This window comes from Echinops telfairi, unplaced genomic scaffold (assembly GCF_000313985.2).
Source record: "Echinops telfairi isolate 266 unplaced genomic scaffold, ASM31398v2 ScPeMD7_7400;HRSCAF=8409, whole genome shotgun sequence".
Classification (NCBI taxonomy): Eukaryota; Metazoa; Chordata; class Mammalia; order Afrosoricida; family Tenrecidae; genus Echinops; species Echinops telfairi.
In genome coordinates, this window is record NW_022111300.1 from 8775277 (window position 1) to 8794516 (window position 19240).

At 37.4% G+C, this 19240-nt stretch overlaps 1 protein-coding gene across 1 annotated transcript in view; it reads left to right on the forward strand.

The window, feature by feature from the left end:
* RBBP8 (RB binding protein 8, endonuclease) overlaps nucleotides 1-19240 on the forward strand; it is a 75496-nt gene that overhangs the window by 35021 nt on the left and 21235 nt on the right. The window contains exons 5-8 of the mRNA XM_004702903.2: nucleotides 3177-3289; nucleotides 8967-9033; nucleotides 15288-15463; nucleotides 17866-17970. Of these exons, the coding sequence (XP_004702960.1) occupies nucleotides 3177-3289; nucleotides 8967-9033; nucleotides 15288-15463; nucleotides 17866-17970 (461 nt within the window). The remainder of the gene's footprint in view (nucleotides 1-3176; nucleotides 3290-8966; nucleotides 9034-15287; nucleotides 15464-17865; nucleotides 17971-19240) is intronic.

Here is a 19240-nt window from a genome sequence, read left to right on the forward strand (position 1 = left end):
ATACCGGAGGAGTTCTGAGCACAGGTGCCTAGGGCCATCCTGAGGATTCGAATTTAGTTGATTGTGCCCTGTAGCACAGTTAGTTCTTCTGTGGCACACCTGAGGCCACCGTAGGCAGTATCAACTCAATGACACCTGGTTTGTTTGGATCTAGGGGGAGACTTTTGAATCGTTTTCTTCCCTCTCTCTCCCCCTCCCTTCTTCCCTTTTAAAGCTTCCCAGGGGGTTTCAGAAACAATCAGGTTTGGGCACCATGGATATAATTAACATTCCACCTGTATTTAAAACCTTCTCAGTTTCTGAGTCATCATACTTCTGTGCTTAAACATGTCTTTAGGTAGTGCCTTCTCTTCGTAAACACAGCCACCCGTGCTGTCTGCAGGGGCCTGATTCCAGTGCCCCTGTGGAAACCAAATCGACAGAGGCTCAAGTCCCTTATTCGAATGGCAAAGTATTTGCATATAGCGTGTGCCCATCCTCCTGTATAATTTAAGTCATATTTAGATTATTTACAATACTTAATACAATATAAATGTTCTGTCAATAGCCCCTTGCTCCCTGTTAGCCTCTGAAGGATTGCTTTGGCAACTTAATTGCTTTTTTTCTGCCAAATAATTTCTATCAGACATTGGTTGAATCCACAGATACAGAATGCATGGCTGGGGAGGACCACTGTAGTTGGAGAAGTCTTTATATAAGGATCTGTCTGTGTAATTTCTTCCCATTGGGTCTTGTTTTAGCGCCTTAGACAATAAATCTTTTTTCACATAATTCCAAAATTTAATGACAACTGCCGAGTACCCCTTAATCTTTTTTTTTAAATCATGTTATTGGGGCTTGTTCAGCTCTTATTACAATCATACATACATACATTGTGTCAAGCACATTTGTACATTTGTTGCCATCATCATTTTCAAAACATTTTCTTTCTACTTGAGCCCTTGGTATCAGCTCCTCATTTTTTTCCCTCCCTCCCTCCCTCCCTCCCTCATGAACCCTTGATAATTTATAAATTATTATGTTTTTATTCCTTACACTGACCAATCTTTTTACTGATTGAGCACCCCTACTCCATTCTTTGTCTTTTCATTCAAAGTTGTATTAAAGATCTAGTTTTTTGCAATCTTAAATAGCAAATATAAATTGGACATCCCCTCACAGAAAGGTCACAAGGAAGAGAAGAGCCGGTCAGAGTGCAGTACAGCACCGATGAAACACACAACTTCCCTCTAGTTCTTTAATGCTTCCTCTGCTCTACTATCATGACCCCAATTCTACCCCAGTTACAAATCCAGATAGACCAGAGCATATACGCTGATACAGATAAGAGCTTGCAACACAGAGGATCCAAGACAGATAAACCCCTTAGGATGAATAATGAGAGTAGCAATACTAGGAGCGTGGTGGGATGAAGGGGGTTGAAATGGGGAACCGATCACAATGATCAATATGTAGTCCCCTCACCCCCCAGGGGGCAAACAACGAAAAGTGGATGAAGGGAGACAGTGGTTGGTGTAAGACATGAAAAAAAAATAATAAATTGCCAAGGGTTCATGAGGGAAGGGGAGGGGGGGGAAATGAGTGTATGTATGGACTGTGTTAAGAGCTGTAAGCCCCCAATAAAATTATTTTTTTTAAAAAAGATGGTAAAGGATAAATCACACAGCCAGTGATAGTTGAATAAAAGTGAACAGTATTTCAAGTGAGGATGCCAATCAAGAAACAATATCTTAATATTGTTTTATATTATAAACAATATACTAATATTGAAATATCTTAAATAACAGTTTTTTGTTTTTATCAGGTATTTAATATTTTTCATTTTATAAATCTTATAACATTAAGAAATAGCAAATCTATGCTTCTCAACAATTCTTTGTTCTTTTTGAAATCAATCCCTTTCAGTTCTGTGTATTTTCATATTTACCTTAAGATTACTGAAGCAAAAAGTGCTTATGTTGCTATATATTTTTTATAAATATTTTTATTGGGGGCTCTTACATCTCTTATCCCAATCTATACATTCATCCATTGTGTCAAGCAGATTTGCATGTATGCTGCCATCATCATTTTATTTTATTTATTTATTTTTGCCATCATCATTTTAAAAGCGTTTTCTTTCTACTTGAACTCTTGGTATCAGCTCCTCATTTTTCCCCTTCCCTCCCCCACCTGCCCTCCCTCCTGAACCCTTGATAAGTTATAGATTATTATTTTCATATCTTACATCCTCCTCTGTAAACCCTTCACCCATTTTTCTGTGTTTGTCCACCTGGGAGGGGTGTATAATATGTTGATCCTTGTGATCAATTAACCTTTCTCCCCGCACCTTCCCCTAATTCTCCTGGTATGTCTATTCTCATTGTTGGCCTTGAGGGATTTGTCTATCCTGGATTCCCTGTGTTGTGGGCTCTTATCTGTAGCAGTGTGCATGTTCTGCTCTAATCCGATTGGTAAAGTAGAATTGAGGTCACCATAGTGGGGTTAAGGAAGAATTAAAGAACTAGAAGAAAGATGTGTGTTTCATCAGTGTATACTACACCTTGACTGGATCATTTCTTCCTTGTGACCCTTCTGTGAGAGGATGTCCAATTGTCTACAGATGGGCTTTGGGTCTCCACTCCATGCCGCCCATCCTCATTCACATTGGGTATGGTTTTGATCTGGGTCTTAGGTGCCTGATACCTGATCCCATCAACACCTCGTGATCACACAGGCTGGTGTGCTTCTTCCAGGTGGGCTTTGTTGCTTCTCAACTAGATGGCCCCTTGTTTGTCTTCAAGCCTTTAAGACCCCAGACACTATAACTTTGGATAGCCGGGCACATTTCTTCACATTTGCTTATGCACCCATTTTGTCTTCAGCGATTGTGTCAGGAAGGTGAGCCTCACAGAATGCCAGATTGTTAGAAGTGTTCTTGTGTTGAGGCAGTACTTAAGTCAAGGCCCAATGTCCATCTGCAGCCTTAATTCTTAACATATAGAAATAAGTACATAGATCTATTCCCCTCTCGTTATATATAAATATATTTACATATGCTGCGATTTTTACAATTTTTTTGGTTTTGCAATTTGCCTCCCTTTTCCGACCCTCTGTATGCACATTCTTCTCATTTCAGTCAAGGAAATATATTTTTAGATGAGAATTTTTAAAATTTAATTAATTTTGCTTCATAGGTTAAGAGCAGGATTGTGTGATCGCTGTGCAGTAACTGAAGAACATATGCGGAAGAAACAACAAGAGTTTGAAAATATCCGGCAGCAGAATCTAAAACTTATCACAGAGCTTAGTAAGTTTCCTTTCTTCCTTTATTAACTTTGCAAAGCATAATGTGCTTTTGTTAAAACCATTTAGTAAATTGGTGGCAATCAAATGGATTGTTCTTATTTAGGTAAAAACTCATAGGCCCTTTTTTTCCTTCCTGTAGATTTAATTTCATGATTGTTTTAGTAAGAAATAAGGAGACAGAAAATCCAAGTACTGTCCACATTGGCCTTAAAGGTTGCCTGGCCATTAGAAAACCAGAAGCAAATTTCCTTTGGATATGTTCATATTGACTTCTCTGAATCTATTTTTATTGCATGTAAATTAACTAATAAACACAAAGCTGTCAATTTAGGACACTACAAAGATTTGTACCCTTTAGGTTTTCATGACTTACTATTTTGAGTAGACTATTTTTATTTTATTCTTGTTACCTGCTCGATATAGGGTTTACTTATAATCTTGATGGCCTTTATCTTATCTAACCACTCATCCGTCTTGGTGACTTTAACCAGGATTTTCCATAATCAACTCAAAGTTAACATGTCCCAGTGTAACCAATTAATATCTTTTCCAAGTTAATTCCATCTTCTGACTTTTTCTATTAAGCTGTTTTTCTGCTTGCTCTCAAGCAAGAACACACAAGGGAGCTGCAGAAAGCTCATGGGAAAATTCCATTATATTTTTATTCCATTTTTCCATGAACTTTTTGAAGCCTCCTCATTTTTAATATATGCTGAGTATTTTTAGAAAATGCTTTGTCTAGTTTTACTATGCTCCCAGCGGCCAGTGCTGTTAACACTCTGGTATGTACCATTTCACTTCCAGGTTTGTCTGTCTTTGTCTCTGCCTTTGTCTCCCTTCCGCTTTCTCTCCACTTTTAAATTTTAATGGGATTATGTAAAAACTTCCCACTCTGACACTTGATTTTTAATTTTAGACTATGTCTTGAGATCCTTTGTATGTTAATATATTTTAGGCCTATAGTTTCTATGGTGTGTATGTGTGAATATAGACGTGTATATTTAGAAATTTATAAGCCTGCTACCAAATCCATTGCCGTTGCGCCAATTCCCACTCATTGCGATGCTTCAGGATAGAGTAGGACTGTCCATAGGGTTTCCAAGGCTGTAATCTTTATGGAAACAAACTGCTACATCTTTCGCTTGTCAAACCGCTTGTCAGTTTGAACCCCTGACCCCTGATCTTTGCTTATTGGCCAAGTGTTTAACCGCAGTGCCACCAAGGCTCCTACAGTATATTATCAAATAGTAGAAAAGTATTACATTCCCAATAACTTTTGAGAGTTACAGTCATATTATCATTAATTTTAGAAGTATTCTACAGTAATACCTGTATTATGCGATACATTTTCAGCAACTTGGACTGTCTAAAAAGTGTCTGAAAATTCCAAATAAGCAAAAAGTGTTTCACTCGATGTTAGGATTAAGAAAATGTTCTTTAAAAAACAAAAACCGTTTTATTGCACATAATCCACATATCATATAAATCAATAGTTTAATCATATCAAGAGTTGTGCAGTTATTAGCACGATCAGTGTTAGAACATTTTCTTCTTTCTTGTACTCATTGTTATTAGCTACTCATTTCCCCCAAATCTCCTCAGTCCACCCCCAAGAAACCATTACTATTTAATAGCTGCATTATATTTCTTATTATAGGTGTACAGGCAGTTCCCAGATTATGAATGTGTACCATTCTTAAGTCTATAAGTAGAATTCGTCCATTGTTTAAACAGTTAGGTACAACTCTTATCTAATGTCAGTAAGTCACGTGTGTGTCTTAGTATATTAGTGTACCTTTCCATGGATAAAAAACATTAAAGGAAATTACTGGATATACTAAAACATCTTTAATGTAGTAACTCAGGAATAATAATAATTATATTTTGTTGACTGTCACAAAGAAGCACCCAGTGTATCTACGCTGAATTTTTATATAATGGGTTTTACTGTCGTTCTAACTACAGACTGTATGTAAAACAGATTTGTAGCTTGGCTACTGCCTATAATTAATTTACACTGCAATTAATTAAGCCAGTTAAGTTTATTTCTTTGTTTGAGTGCTTGTGAATGCCAAGTTCCCTACAGCTCCTTCAGCTGGGGCAAAGTGATACTATCTGTTCTCTATTCTCTTTATTATTATTCAGGTCAAGTATCTTCACGTGATTTTTGATTAGCATTTCATCCAGGGTAAATGACTTTAGTGTTCTCTGCTCAGTTTTCAATGGCCCTATTTGCCATTTTTAGTTTTTCATTAATAGCCCTTTATATATTAGGGAAAGGCTATTAACTGTGCTACATCTACAGTGCAAATTATTTTTCATCTGAGTGTCTGTTGCATATTGCCTGAGTTTTAGGATTAATCTTGATAAATAGAAAATTTGTATTTTCTTGTCTTGCATGTAAAGGCTTTCTCGACACCAAAATTTATGTAAATATTCTGTAATTTCTTTAGTATATGTACATAAACACTTAATTTTTGATATTTAATTTCTCTGGAAATTTAACATGGAAGGTAAACTGTGAAATGGAACATTTTCAGGCATTTGCCTTGTGGTCACCAAGGTGACTGCTACTTTTTCAGACCTTATCTTTACATACCAGACTGGAAGAGGAAACGTGAGACAGAGGTTGAAAGGAGCATACCAGCAGAAGTCTTTTCTTTTAAAAAGAAAAATTAGCTTTCCTGTAAACTTCACCTGTTAACTTTTGCTTGTATCACATTGGTCAGCAACTTAAACTGCCCTTATCCCACCGTTGGAAGAGGGCTCAGAGTTTGAAGGTAGTTGTACACGATGACTGGGTCAGACCAGCATACTTTCTGCTGTGATCATTATTTCTAATTTGTCTTAATACTTATTCAGAAAAAATAAATAAACCTTTTCCAAAATTTCTTGCACATACACAGTTCAAGATAAATTTTGGAATAAGCGTATTAAGTCCATAAAACATCCTGATTGGAATTTGTTATCATTTGGGAACGTTAAACAGTTTTATAATAGTAAACTGTCACAACAATATCCCATGTAGACCTTTGATCAGTCTCTCAATTCTAGTCCTTTGTGTTCATTAAAGCTATATATTTTCCATATATATACATGCATACATACGTATACACACACACACACACACACACACACAATCCTGTCAAGTTTGTTTGTTGTTGTTCCAAATAGGAAAATATGTACCAGGTCTTCTATACAAGTGTCCTGAAACACCTGTCCAAATAGCCATCTCCAAGTTTCTATGAATTTTCTAGCTGAAAGTATCATCTGCAAATAATGACACATTAACTTTTTTCTTTAATTGTATATACAATTCCTTTTAGTTGTGGGTTTTTGTCTTTGCATAATGTGTTAGATAGAGACTTGAGGAGATTGCAGAATGGTAGCATTTGATGGCGCGAAGACAGAATAGCTCCCTTCCCGTGTGCTGTGGTAGGTCCATCAGTTCAAGTTGAGGGCATTTCCATCTGTTGCTGTTCCCTAAGATGATTTATAATGAATTTATCCGATTTTTTCCTTAGCTTCTATTGAGTGGATTATTGGGGTGCTTTTTTTCTTTCTAATATGTTAATGTAGTGAGTTCTGTTGATAGATTTTCAGTGCTGAGCCAGTGACTCAATTTTAAGATCGATAGGTTTGTTAACATTAATATTTATTTGGTGTACATTTATATTGTTACTGTTTCTGCTTACCCATGCCCTCGGGGTTTAAGGTTTAAGAAATCAGCGAGATGCTCTTAATTTTCATCATGTTCTTGTGTTTTAAATAACTGAAAATAATCAGTCCTTGAATATTTATTACAGGGTGTCTTTAAATTAAAAAAAAATTTTTTTTTTAGCATTAGACTGTGACTGTTTTTTTATTTCTTGGGTTATTGTATCCAGCTTTTCTTGAGTTAATTTAAAGAGATTTGATTTTGTAGAAATTGGCGATTTCTTACAGATTTTCAAAATTTTTGGTATTGGATTATAATATAAATGAATACTACAAATATATATGCTTATGAATATGTAACTACATATACTTACCAAATATATTTATGAATATTACATATATATATACTTATTTCCACACAGGTAGTTACATTCTATTTTACTTTTCAATGCTGTTTGTTTTTTGCGCAAACATACAAACCAAGAGCCATTGTTTGGGGGGACCTATGCAGTGGAGAGGGCTAGGAAATACGTAGACTAAAGGGTTAAGTACTCGGCTGCTAACGGAAACCTACCCAGTGACTCCTGGGGAGAAAGAGCTGGTGATATTCCTCCATAAAATCATAGCCAAGGGAACTCTGTGGAGCTGTTCCACTCCAGCTCCTGGGCTCTGTGAGTCAGAGTCGACCGGAAGGCCCTCGCAGCAAGGATACCAGCAGGACGATCACAGAGGAACTCTGGAAAGCAAAACAAGCAGCAGAAGTTATCAAAATAAAGTCCCAGACACAGTATTATGAGATTAAAAGTACTAAGGGCCTCGTGTGGTATATAAGTTATTGGTTAAGCTAGTAAGTCTGTACTTTAGGACAGCTTTGATAAAATGCTAAGGCTACCAAAAGGAATAAAAGTAAATGGTTAAAAACAAAACTAACTGGTAAAGGATCATGTAAAAATGGAATAAGAACACAAATACTCTCAAAATTAATTAGGAAAAATGAAACCAGGCAGAGTAGGAAGAAAACAACACGATATAAAACATGATAGACTCTGGGCAGGGGGCAGGAGTGATAGCATACTTTGACAGTTCTCTCAATCCAGCACAAATGGAACATAGATAGCACACTCAAACTCAGTGCAGTGGAGGAGATGCTGACTCATCGCAACCCTGGTGAACAAGGTAGAACTGAGGCTGTGGCTTTCCAAGACTGTAATGGTTTACAGGAGTAGAAAGCCCCTCTGAATGGCTGGAGGTTTGGAACTGTTGACTTTGCAGTTAGTAGCCCAGCATATAAACACTACACCTCCATAAATAAGTAGGGATGGGAAAATTTAGTAGAGGGAGTCAAACAAACAGATCTATTTTTAAATAGATCTCATCCCATATTAATTCATGAAAGAAATTATACTACTAAAGAATAGTTGACTTGTATATGTTATAAAAATTACACTGCTGTTCATTGTTGCATTGCTTTTATGATCTGATTTATTTCAAGATAAGTAATTCTCAGAAAATTGAGATTTGAAATTAAAAGGATTGAGTAACCAAATGGAATCTTGTCTTGTTCTCAGTATAAATAAACTAAACTCCCACCGATATGGGCTAATCTTTCTTTTTTGCATATAGGCATCACCTAAAATTGTCAGTCTTAGCGAAACGAGTACATTGTGAGATACCGTAACCACTACTTGGGAGTCCCTGGATAGTTCAGCTAGTTAAATGCTGGGGACTCACCAGAGATTGGTGGTTCAAGCCGACCCAGAGTCACCTCATAAGTAAGGCCAGCAATCTCCTTCTGAAAACTATGGATCAGTTAGTTCCCCTGTGCATACTACCTAATAACAAATTAATTTTACACAGTAGCATCGTCCTTGTCTAGCATTATGACAAAATTGGAATTCCTGATTTAATTTCTTCATAATTGTTGAATATTTTATCAAAAATGTCTGTCATAGGTGTTAATGTAATTGTTCTGTGCCTTCGTAATCACATCACATTAACTGTGCTCCTCTTTCACATTTAAGTGAATGAAAAGAATGCTCTGCAGGAAGAAAATAAAAAGCTTTCTAAACAGCTGCAACAGCGGATTGAGTGAGTATGTTTCACTGATTGCTTCAGAAAATTGAGTGTTTTTCCAACTTTTCTATCTTCATTTTACTTTGCTGTATAAACTAAAGATAAATTCAGTTGTATTTTAATTGAAAATATAAGTTCTTTAAAGTAGAGGAGAACAGCTGAATGTTAAACGCCTTACGAAGATAAAGGAGCCCTGGTGGCGTAGTGGTTATACATTGGGTGATCTGTAAGGTCAGCAGTTCGAAGCCAACAGACAGGAGAAAGACTGGGCTTCCTACTCCCATAAAGAGTTAACAGTCTGGAAACGCCTGTCCTGTACGGTTACTATGAGTTGGCAATTAGTTTGGGTTTGGTTTTCATGAAGACAAACCCTAGATCGTGAGGTTTGGGGTTTTTTTGGGGGGGTGGGGGATAACTAAACATTTGTTAGGAATTTCTACAGTCTTGCAAACAAAAGATTTTACATTTGGGGTATTAGAAGGAGCCAATGTGCATAAGTAATTAAATAAAAATCATGTAAACTTTCTCAGAAAATCAGATTTAAAACCTTATGCTTAAAGAAGAAACTTGGTTAAGGCGTGGGAATTGATTTTATTTTCCCCTCTCTTTTTTTTTTCTTTTATGACCCAAGGACAAAGGTCAAAACTAGCATGTGTACTTAGTTTGCAGGCTCCTGGTTACAGCTAGTGTCTGACACCCCCATCCCCACCCCTGTTGGTTATCCCAGCTATTCTGTATAGACTCTGCCAGGAAATCTGTTTCTGCTTGTGACTCATTCATGTTTCAGGTTGAATTTTTATGAATAATAAGCAGATAGGCTGTGACGTGATTAGTTAAAGAGAGGTCAGATAGATTTTACACTCCATTAATTTATAAGACTTTCTCATATGACTTTGGCTTACTCTCTTTTTCCAGAGTAAGACAGTATAATTAGAGATTGAAAATTAGATATTAGTTCTAAACTTTATTCCTTCATTTAGGGTATAGGGTTGTAGACCACAAATAATCCTATACTTTAAAACATTAAGGTATGAATCTTTAGGAAGAATGAATCCCTGTCTTCTACAGTATTGAATATATTTCTCCTGGTTATGTTGTTCGGTAGCATTCAAGTTGATTCCAACTCACAGCGACCCATATGCCTAACAGGTGAACGCACTGCCTGTGCCATCCTCCCAGTTGTTACGTTTGAGCCCACTGTTGAGAATGTGCTGCCGCAGCCAGAAGGTTTTCAGGATATCTGACAGTGTCCACTGCTCTTCATAAGGTTTTCAGAGGTGAATCCATCAGAAGTGCACAGCTTTTCTTCTTCTTAGTCTGTTCTTAGTTTGCGAGCATCACTGAGCTCTGTCCACCTTGAGTAGCCCTGCTGGTATTTGAAATAGCGGTGGCATAGCTTCCAACATGAGAACAACACATAAACCACCACAGGATGACAAACTGACAGAGAAGTAGCAGCTGTTGGCTGTGGTTTGTAATGTTTTCATGCTGTGCTTTGGTTGGAAATAGCATTACAAGTTGATATGAGAATACTAGGATAGACTGGTTTTGTAATAAAAATCTAGGTGCCTGACTGGTAAGAATATGTTGTCATATAGATCTCTCATGATCTCGACATGGAAAAGACAGTTAGCTTCCTTTTCCTCAGTAACTACAGTTCATTTCAAACCAGATCTTAAGATGCTATTAGTCCTGAATTGAGTTGTTCAAGAGCATATTCTTAGATTAACATAAGTCTCTATCTTTAGTGGAACATCTAATCTGTCACACTCATTCAACAAATACTCGTCATACTCATTCATTCAACAAGTATCGACACACCTACTAATTCTCCAAGCACTGTTTCTAGGCTCTTGAGATACTTCAGGAAACCAAAGGCTTTGCCCGCGTAGAGTTTATATTCTAGCAGGTGAGCAATAGACATAATTCATCAATACAGTATATCAGAAAGCATTAAATGCTACAATATGGTAATGGAGCTATACAAGAAGGGATAACAGTACTAGAGTGTGGGAAGGGAGTCACAATTTTGAATAGTAGTTAAGATAAGTCTTGATGAAGAAGTACATTTTCAGCCATGTGGCGATCCAGAGGGAAACATTCTAACAGAGTGAACAATCAGAGTAAAGGACTTACGTGATGTATTTAAGGAAAATTGTGTTAGGCTGGATTGTCTAGAGCAGCAGTTGTCGAACTGTGGGTTGCGACCCCTTTCACGGGGCTCGCCTAAGACCATTTGAAAACACAATATTTCACAATATATAATCACATATTATTTTTGTGATTAATCACTATGCTTTAATTATGTTCAATTTGTAACAATGAAAATACATCCTGCATCTCAGACATTTGCATTACAATTTGTAACAGTAGCAAAATTACAGTTATGAAGTAACAATGAAAATAATTTCATGGTTGGGGGTCACCACAACATGAGGAACTGTTTTAAAGGGTCATGGCATTAGGAAGGTTGAGAACCACTGGTCTAGAGAAACAAAACCAGTGACATTCATATATACATATATATGAAAGAGCTTTATATCAAGAGGGCGTCCTAGCCAGTTCAGCTTTCAAGCCCATGAGCTCAGTGTTAGCCTGGACCCTCTTCAGACTCATGTAGCAGCACAGTGATAATGCAGAAAGATGAAGTGGGAAGCAAGACCACAGGCAGAGACCTGTGGATCCAAAATAGGTGGGAACATGGCAGGGCGCTGACAGCTCTGAGACTGGCTCCCTAGGTCAGCAGCCCACACGCAGCAAGAGAAGGCCCCAGTGTCTCTCTTCTATAAAGGCCTCACTCCTCAGGAGGCATCATCAGGCTGTGGCCTGATTGATGTATGGGATCCCACCCCTGTACTTTCACGCAGGGGTGAATTGACGTAAAGTCTAACTGCTATAAACATTAAGGAAACAAATGTGGGTGACACTAGGAAAAGACAGTTTTGGGAAAATAGGAGGCAATTAGATTATGTAGGAGAGTTGGCTTATGTTACCAGTGAAATGGGTGAGATGTGGTATGGCTTTAAGCTTCAATGTAATGTAAGATTTCAGAGGATTTTGAGAAGAGGTTGTAAAAATACATGGATAGAAAGAGTGGCAGAAACTCAACTTTGAAGCTGGCCTGCCAGTCCTTAAGGTCCTGAGCCATGCAGAGATAACACATTCAGTAGATTTCAGGATGATCGCCAAAATATGGCTGTGTAGATTCAAATCTTGGCTCTGTTGCTTACTGCTTTAGTATATGACTGGAGTTTTGTGTCTATTTCTTTACCTGTAAAATGAAATAACAATACTTCATAGAGTTGCAATATATTAACACTTCATGACAATGTTAACACTCAACAGATAATGTTAGTTAGCTATGTTTCTGTTACTTACCATGCTTTATTCTTTTAGATACTTAGCTACAATTGCAATTACCTGTATCATGTGCTAATTCTTTGCTTAACGTTTTTGAGAAACTACCAAACTATTTTCCGTGGGGGCTGTACAATTTTACAAGCATAGGACCTGTGGATTAGGAGTCCAATTCCTCTATTTCCTTGCCAGCACCTATTTTCTTATTTTCTAATCACAGTCAACAAAGAGGGTATGGAGTGATACTTCATTGTGGTTTTGATTAGCATTTTTCTGATGACCATTGAGTAGCTATTTGAATTTTCCTTAGGTGAGGGGCCTATGTAAGCCCTTTGTCTCCTTTTTGATAGAATTGCTTTCATTTAATTGTCTAATAATAAGAGTTCTTTATTCTTAATCTTGAAACTTTATTGGCTATATTATTTCCCACAATTTTCTCAGTTGGGAGGTTATTACATTTTAACAAAGTCTTTCAAGGGACAGAAGTTGTGTCTAATGTTGCTGTGGTCTCACCGGCGTTGTCTTTTGTTGCTCATTCTTTCAGTGTCATCGTCATATCTAAGAAAGCATTAAATGGTTGACGTCTCAGCATTATTCAAATGGCTTCTAAGAGTTTTACGATTTCAGCTCTTACATGAAGGTCCTTGATCGGTTTTCATTTAGTTTTCCTCAGTGGTGGTATGACATTTGGGCTAAGATTTGTCCTTTTGTAGGGACAGGGGAACAGCAAGAGATCTAAAATCGGTAGCAAAGAGGGCATAAAATGCCTGTTGGGGTTTGATCAAATGTAGTGTAGCTGAGAGGAAGTTCAGAGAGCCGAATGAAGATCGAACATGATAGTGGGACAGGAGGAAAGGAGAAGGAAATAGAGGAAAGAACTAAGAGGCAAAAGACATTCATAGAACATGTACATATGTAAATATATTAATACATAATGATAGGGATATAGGTCTATGTACGTATATTTATAGGTTGATAAGTATTAAGGTAACAAACAGACATTGGGCCTCTACTTGAGTACTCCCTCAATGCAAGAACACTTTGTTCTAGTAACCTGGCATTCTGTGATGCTCACCTGCCTGACAAGATCCCTGAAGACAAAATGGGTGCATAAGCTAATGTGAAGAAAGCTGATGGTGCCTGGCTATTACAAGATAGATATAGCATCTGGGGTCTTAAAAGCTTGAAGTTAAACAAGCGGCCATCTAGGTGGTAAGCAACAAAGCCTTCATAGAAGAAGCACACCAGCCTGTGTGATCACACCATGGTGTCAACAGGATCAGACAGCAGACATCAGAAGACCCAAAACAAGCAACCATTTTGATGCAAATGAGGGGAGTAGGGATGGAGACCCAAAGCCCATCTCGAGACAATTGGACGTCCCCTCACAGAAGGGTCACAAGGAAGGGATGAGCCACCCAGAGTGCAGTATAGCACCGAGGAAACACAACATTCTCTAGTTCTTTAATGCTTCCTTCCCCCCACTTTCATGATCCCAGTTCTACCTTACAAAGCTGACTAGACCAGAGCAGGCACACTGGTGCACATAAGAGCTCTCAATACATGAATCTAGGACAGATAAACCCCTCAGGACCAATAATGAGAGTAGTGATACCATGAGGGTAGGGGGGAGGTGAGGGCAAAAAGGGGGAACTGATCACAATGATTGATGTACAACACCCTCCACCACCCCCTCCCTACCCCAGGACAAATAATAGAAACGTGGGTGAAGAGAGACAGTGGACAGTGTAAAATATGAAAATAAAAATAATGTATAAATTATCAAGGGTTCGGGAGGGAGGGAGGGGCAAAAAGAGGAGTTGATACAAAGGGCTCAAGTAGAAAGAAAATGTTTTAGAAATGATGATGGCAACATATGTACTAATGTGCTTCATACAATTGATGTATGGATTGTTGTAAGAGTCCCCAATGAAATGATTTTTTAAATTAAAGAAGAAGTGGATGGTGCCTTGCTACCATTACTGATCCACCCAATAGGTGAATCGTGATCAAAAAGAGGCAAGGTGTGGACCAGAACCTCAAACTCAATGAAACCAGACTTAATGGATCATATCTCATCAAAGAGAGGGATAAGTTTGCTTCTTCCCAATTTGCATACTAAGAGTCAGTATTGACTCAAGGACAGTTTGTTTGTTTTTATTTCTCCCCTAATGACACTGGGTAGAACTTAACTTAGCAGTGATGAGAACGATCTTAAAGGGACTACTTTAAAGTTTTTCTCTACTGATTATGGTGTTAGCTGTGGGGTTTTCATAAATATTCTTTATCATATTTAGTCAGGGCTTGTTGAGATTTTTGTTATGAAAAGGTATTGCATTTTGTCCAATGAGGATGAGTGTGTTCTGTTAATGTGGTATACTACATTGACTGGCTTTCTATCGTTGAACCACTTTTGGACTTCTGGGTAAATCTCACTCAGGGATGGTATATAATCCTTTTTTAAAAACAGCTTTGGGTTTTGTTTGCTAATATTTGGGAGGATACCTACATCTATATTTTTGTCTTCCTTCTGGATTTAATTTTGTTATTAAGAATATCCATACACAAATTTTGTAGTTTCTGTGTTTAACTCCGTGACATTGAGTCCATTCTTCACGTGGTGCAACCATTCTCATCCTCCTGAGCTCTCGCTCCTCCATGCATATAAACTGACTAGCGTTTCTCTTTCCTCTGTGGCTTACGGGTTACTAGTCTACAATACTCTCTTCTGCGGTGTCATTGTCGGACTTTGGTGTCAAAGTAGTTCTAGTTCCGTAGAATGTGTTAGACAGTGTTTCTTCCTCTATAGGGAAAGTTTTTAAAGGATTAGGATAATTTCTTCTGGGTCATGGATGTTTTAATAAACGCTTGTTGAATTAAACTTTCCTTTAATTGCCATTATTTTCCTCCAGGAATGATCAACTGCATCAAGCAAGTGAACTTGAATCTGAGGAAGAAGTTATTCCAGATTCCCCAATAACAGCTTTTTCCTACTCTGGGGGTAACCGACTGCGAAGAAAGGAGAATCTCCATGTTCGATACATGGAACAAACACATGCTAAATTAGAGCACTCTGTGTCCACAAATGGTAAGAATAGCATTGTGTTAGAGTTAACTGGTTTTGTGAAAATGATGTGTTTGTTTGTTTGATTTCTATGTTGTTCAAATGGAATAGAAGCTAGTCTTTATTTAAGTAACTTACATTACAAATGAATGTATTAAAGCTCTTGCCTGTGAAGGATCTCGGGGAGGAGACGAGCCAATCAGGTTGCAGTGTAGCACCGATGAAACATACAACTTTCCTTTAGTTTTTTAATGCTTCCTCCCCTCCACTTTCATGACCCCAATTCTACCTTACAAATGCTGCTAGAACAGAGGATGTATACTGATACAGATCAGAGCTGGAAACACAGGGAATCCAGAACAGATAAACCCCTCAGGACCAATAATGAGAGTAGCGATACCAGGAGGGTAAGGGAAAGATAGGTGGGGGGAGAGAGGAGGAACTGATCATAATGATCTACATATAACCCCCTCCCTGGTGTGGGAGGGTGGACAACAGAAAAGTGGGTTAAGGGAGACATTGGCCAGTATAAGACATGAAAAAATAATTTAAAATTATTTTTATTTTTATTAAAATAAAAAAATATTTTAAAATTATTAAATTTCTAAAATTTTATTTAAAAATTTTTAAAAAAATAATTATAAATTATCAAGGGTTCATGAGAGAGGTTGGGTGGGGAGGAAGGGGGGGAGTGTGGAAATGAGCTGATACCAAGGGCTCCAGTGGAAAGAAAATGTTTTGAGAATGATGATGGCAACAAATGTACAAATGTGTTTGACACAGTGGATGGATGGATGGATGGATGGATGGATGGATGGATGGATGGATGGATTGTGATAAGAGTTGTATGAGCCCCCAATAAAATGATTTATTATATATGGGCATGCATTGTTTATCATTTTACTAATATAGTGAATGATTCCTTTTCCTCTATGTATGTGTATATATCTGAGTAAAATAAGAGGACAAGAACTTAACATTAATTTCCATTTATTGTTTATTCTGGGTACTTTGCATACATTATTAATACGTTTTAATTTTCCTAACAGTCTTGGGAGGTAGCTATTTCCACCTTTGTTTTACGGGTGAGAAAGCAAGGCTTAGAGATGTTAAGTAACATGCTCAAAGTCACCTAACAAGCAGCCTCAGTATTGCTGCATAAGTATTCCTGGAATTTCCCCCATTTTATTTGAGCTTGTGTCACCATCTAGTGGAAAGCAGAAGAATTATCAAAGACCTTACTTGTAGTTAGGAGATCTAGAGTGAACATCCTTGGAACTTTAGTCTGTTGTCAAACAGGACAAGAATCAATTACAGATAAACATCTGTATAATTTTGATTGAGTTTAAATTTGTAAATATATTCAGGAAACAAATCATAACTTTTTTTTAGGAAAGCCTTGTATTAGTTCTAAATGCTTTTGGTTAAATGCAATGTGTAACTATTTTAAAATAGCATAACTTTTAAAACCTAATTTGTCTGTTTGGTCTTTTTTCTTAATCATTTTATTGAGGTTTCATGCAGCTCTTATCACAATCCATACATACATCCATTGTGTCAAGCACATTTGTACCTTTGTTGCCATCATCATTCTCAAAATGTTTTTGTCCTATTCTGATCATTTTTTCCTGGAATCTAGAATTTTGGATTTAAAAGATAAAGTTAGAATTTCAGATTCCAAGTAAAAATAAATAACTTTCAAGCCATGGAAAGTATTTGACTGATTGACCGGCCCTTTTCTTCTTTGAACTACTCTTGCTTATTTATCTTAAAAGTTTATAGTGCTTTTTAATATTATTGCCTATTTTTAATTACTAGCACTCTTTTTCCCTGTACATTGTCATTTGATGGATTTTCTTTGAGTGAAGTCTTAGGAAGCTGAATGATAAGCATGTGTGTCAGGAGTTTCCCCCTCAGAAAATAAAACCCCTGAAAGATTCTCTAGACATGCAATACAGTATACATTTCAAATGAACATATTGTTTTATGACAAATACACTGGGAAAGGAAGTAGTAAAAGGTTTCTACTAGAATTAGAAAGGTGTATGTATTCCTATACTCTCTCTAGTAATCTTAACTTCCAGCTCAGTTTCTTGGTGAAGAGCTTACTTCTTAGCATATGAACATTATAAAAACATTATATTGCTTGTAATGTATTTAAAGACGGGTTTATGTTAGTTAAAGCTGCTAATGTCAACAATCCTAAACAGAAAGTTCAACAGTTCAAAACCACTAGTAGCTTCATTGGGGAGAGAAGTGGTGATAATTTTTCATAAAGGTTGTACCCTTGGCAACCCTAAGGGGCAGTTCTGTCCTGTGAGGTTTGCTCTGAGTCTGCATTGACTCAACGACAGGATTGATCAAAATGTGATAGCATCATTCTTCAGTCTTTGTTTATATATAATTTCTTCCCATTTTTCCCTCAGAGCTGAAAAAAGATCCAAAGTCTTCAACTCATCTACAACAGAACCCTAATGAAAGTGAAATTCTGGTCGCTGACAGTTGCAATCAAAGTCAACCTCCCATGGCTAGTAAGAAAATTATTTACTTTATAAGATTATAGTTTATAGTAATGGTAGACAGGAGTACCAAAAGTCTGAACCAGACAATTTTGAAAAATATTTTTCATATAATTTTAGTAATCTTTTTGTAATTTTTTTCATATTGGGAAATAATATTAACAAGAGTGGGTTCTAGTACCTAGAGTTCATTAATATTTTATTGTCCTGTTTTGGACTTAAAAAAATGTTTCTGGTGCCATCTTGTAAGTGATTCTTTGACTTTTTTTTAAATCATTTTATTGGGGGCTCGTACAACTCATCGCAATCCATACATACATCCATTATATGTCAATCACATTTGTACATTTGTTGTCCTCATCCTCAAAACATTTGCTTCTTACTTGAGTCCATGGTATCAGCTCCTCATTTTTCCCTCCCTCCTCCCACCCCCCTCCCTCATGAACCTTTGATAATTTATAAATTATTATTTTGTCATATCTTACACTGTCCAATGTCTCCCTTCACCTACTCTTCCATTGTCCATCCCTAGGGAGGAGGTTATATATAGATCCTTATAATCATTCCCCCTTTCTAGCACATTTTCCCTTCACCCTCCCGGTATCGCCCCTCTTATCAGTGGTCCTGGAGGGATCATCTGTCCTGGATTCTCTGAGTTTACCAGTGTACATCCTCTGGTTTAGCCAGATTTGGAAGGTAGAATTGGGATATGATAGTGGGTGGGTGGGGGAAGCATTTAAGAACTAGAGGAAAGTTGTATGTTTCATTGTTGCTATAGACTGGCTCATCTCCTCCCCGTGACCCTTCTGTCAGGGGATGCCCAGTTGGGCATTGGGCTTTGGGTCCCCAATCTGCACTTCCCCTCATTCACAATGATATGATTTTTTGTTCTTTGGTGCCTGATACCTGATCCCTTCAACACCTCGTGGTCCCACAGGCTGGTGTGCTTATTCCATGTAGGCTTTGTTGTTTCTGAGCTAGATGGCCCCTTGTTTATCTTAAAGCCTTTAAGACCCGAGACACTATATCTTTTGATAGCTGGGCACCAGCAGCTTTCTTCACCACATTTGCTTATGGACACATTTGTCTTCAGTGATCATGTTGGGAAGGTGAGCATCGTGGAATGTCAATTTAATAGGACAAAGTGTTCTTACATGGAGGGGAGTACTTGAGTGGAGGCCCGATGTCCATCTGCTACCTCTTTTACTTTTCAATTTTGGATACTTTTTAATGTATCTAGTTGTATACTTGATAATTGTATGATTTTTGTTTTGTTTTTTAC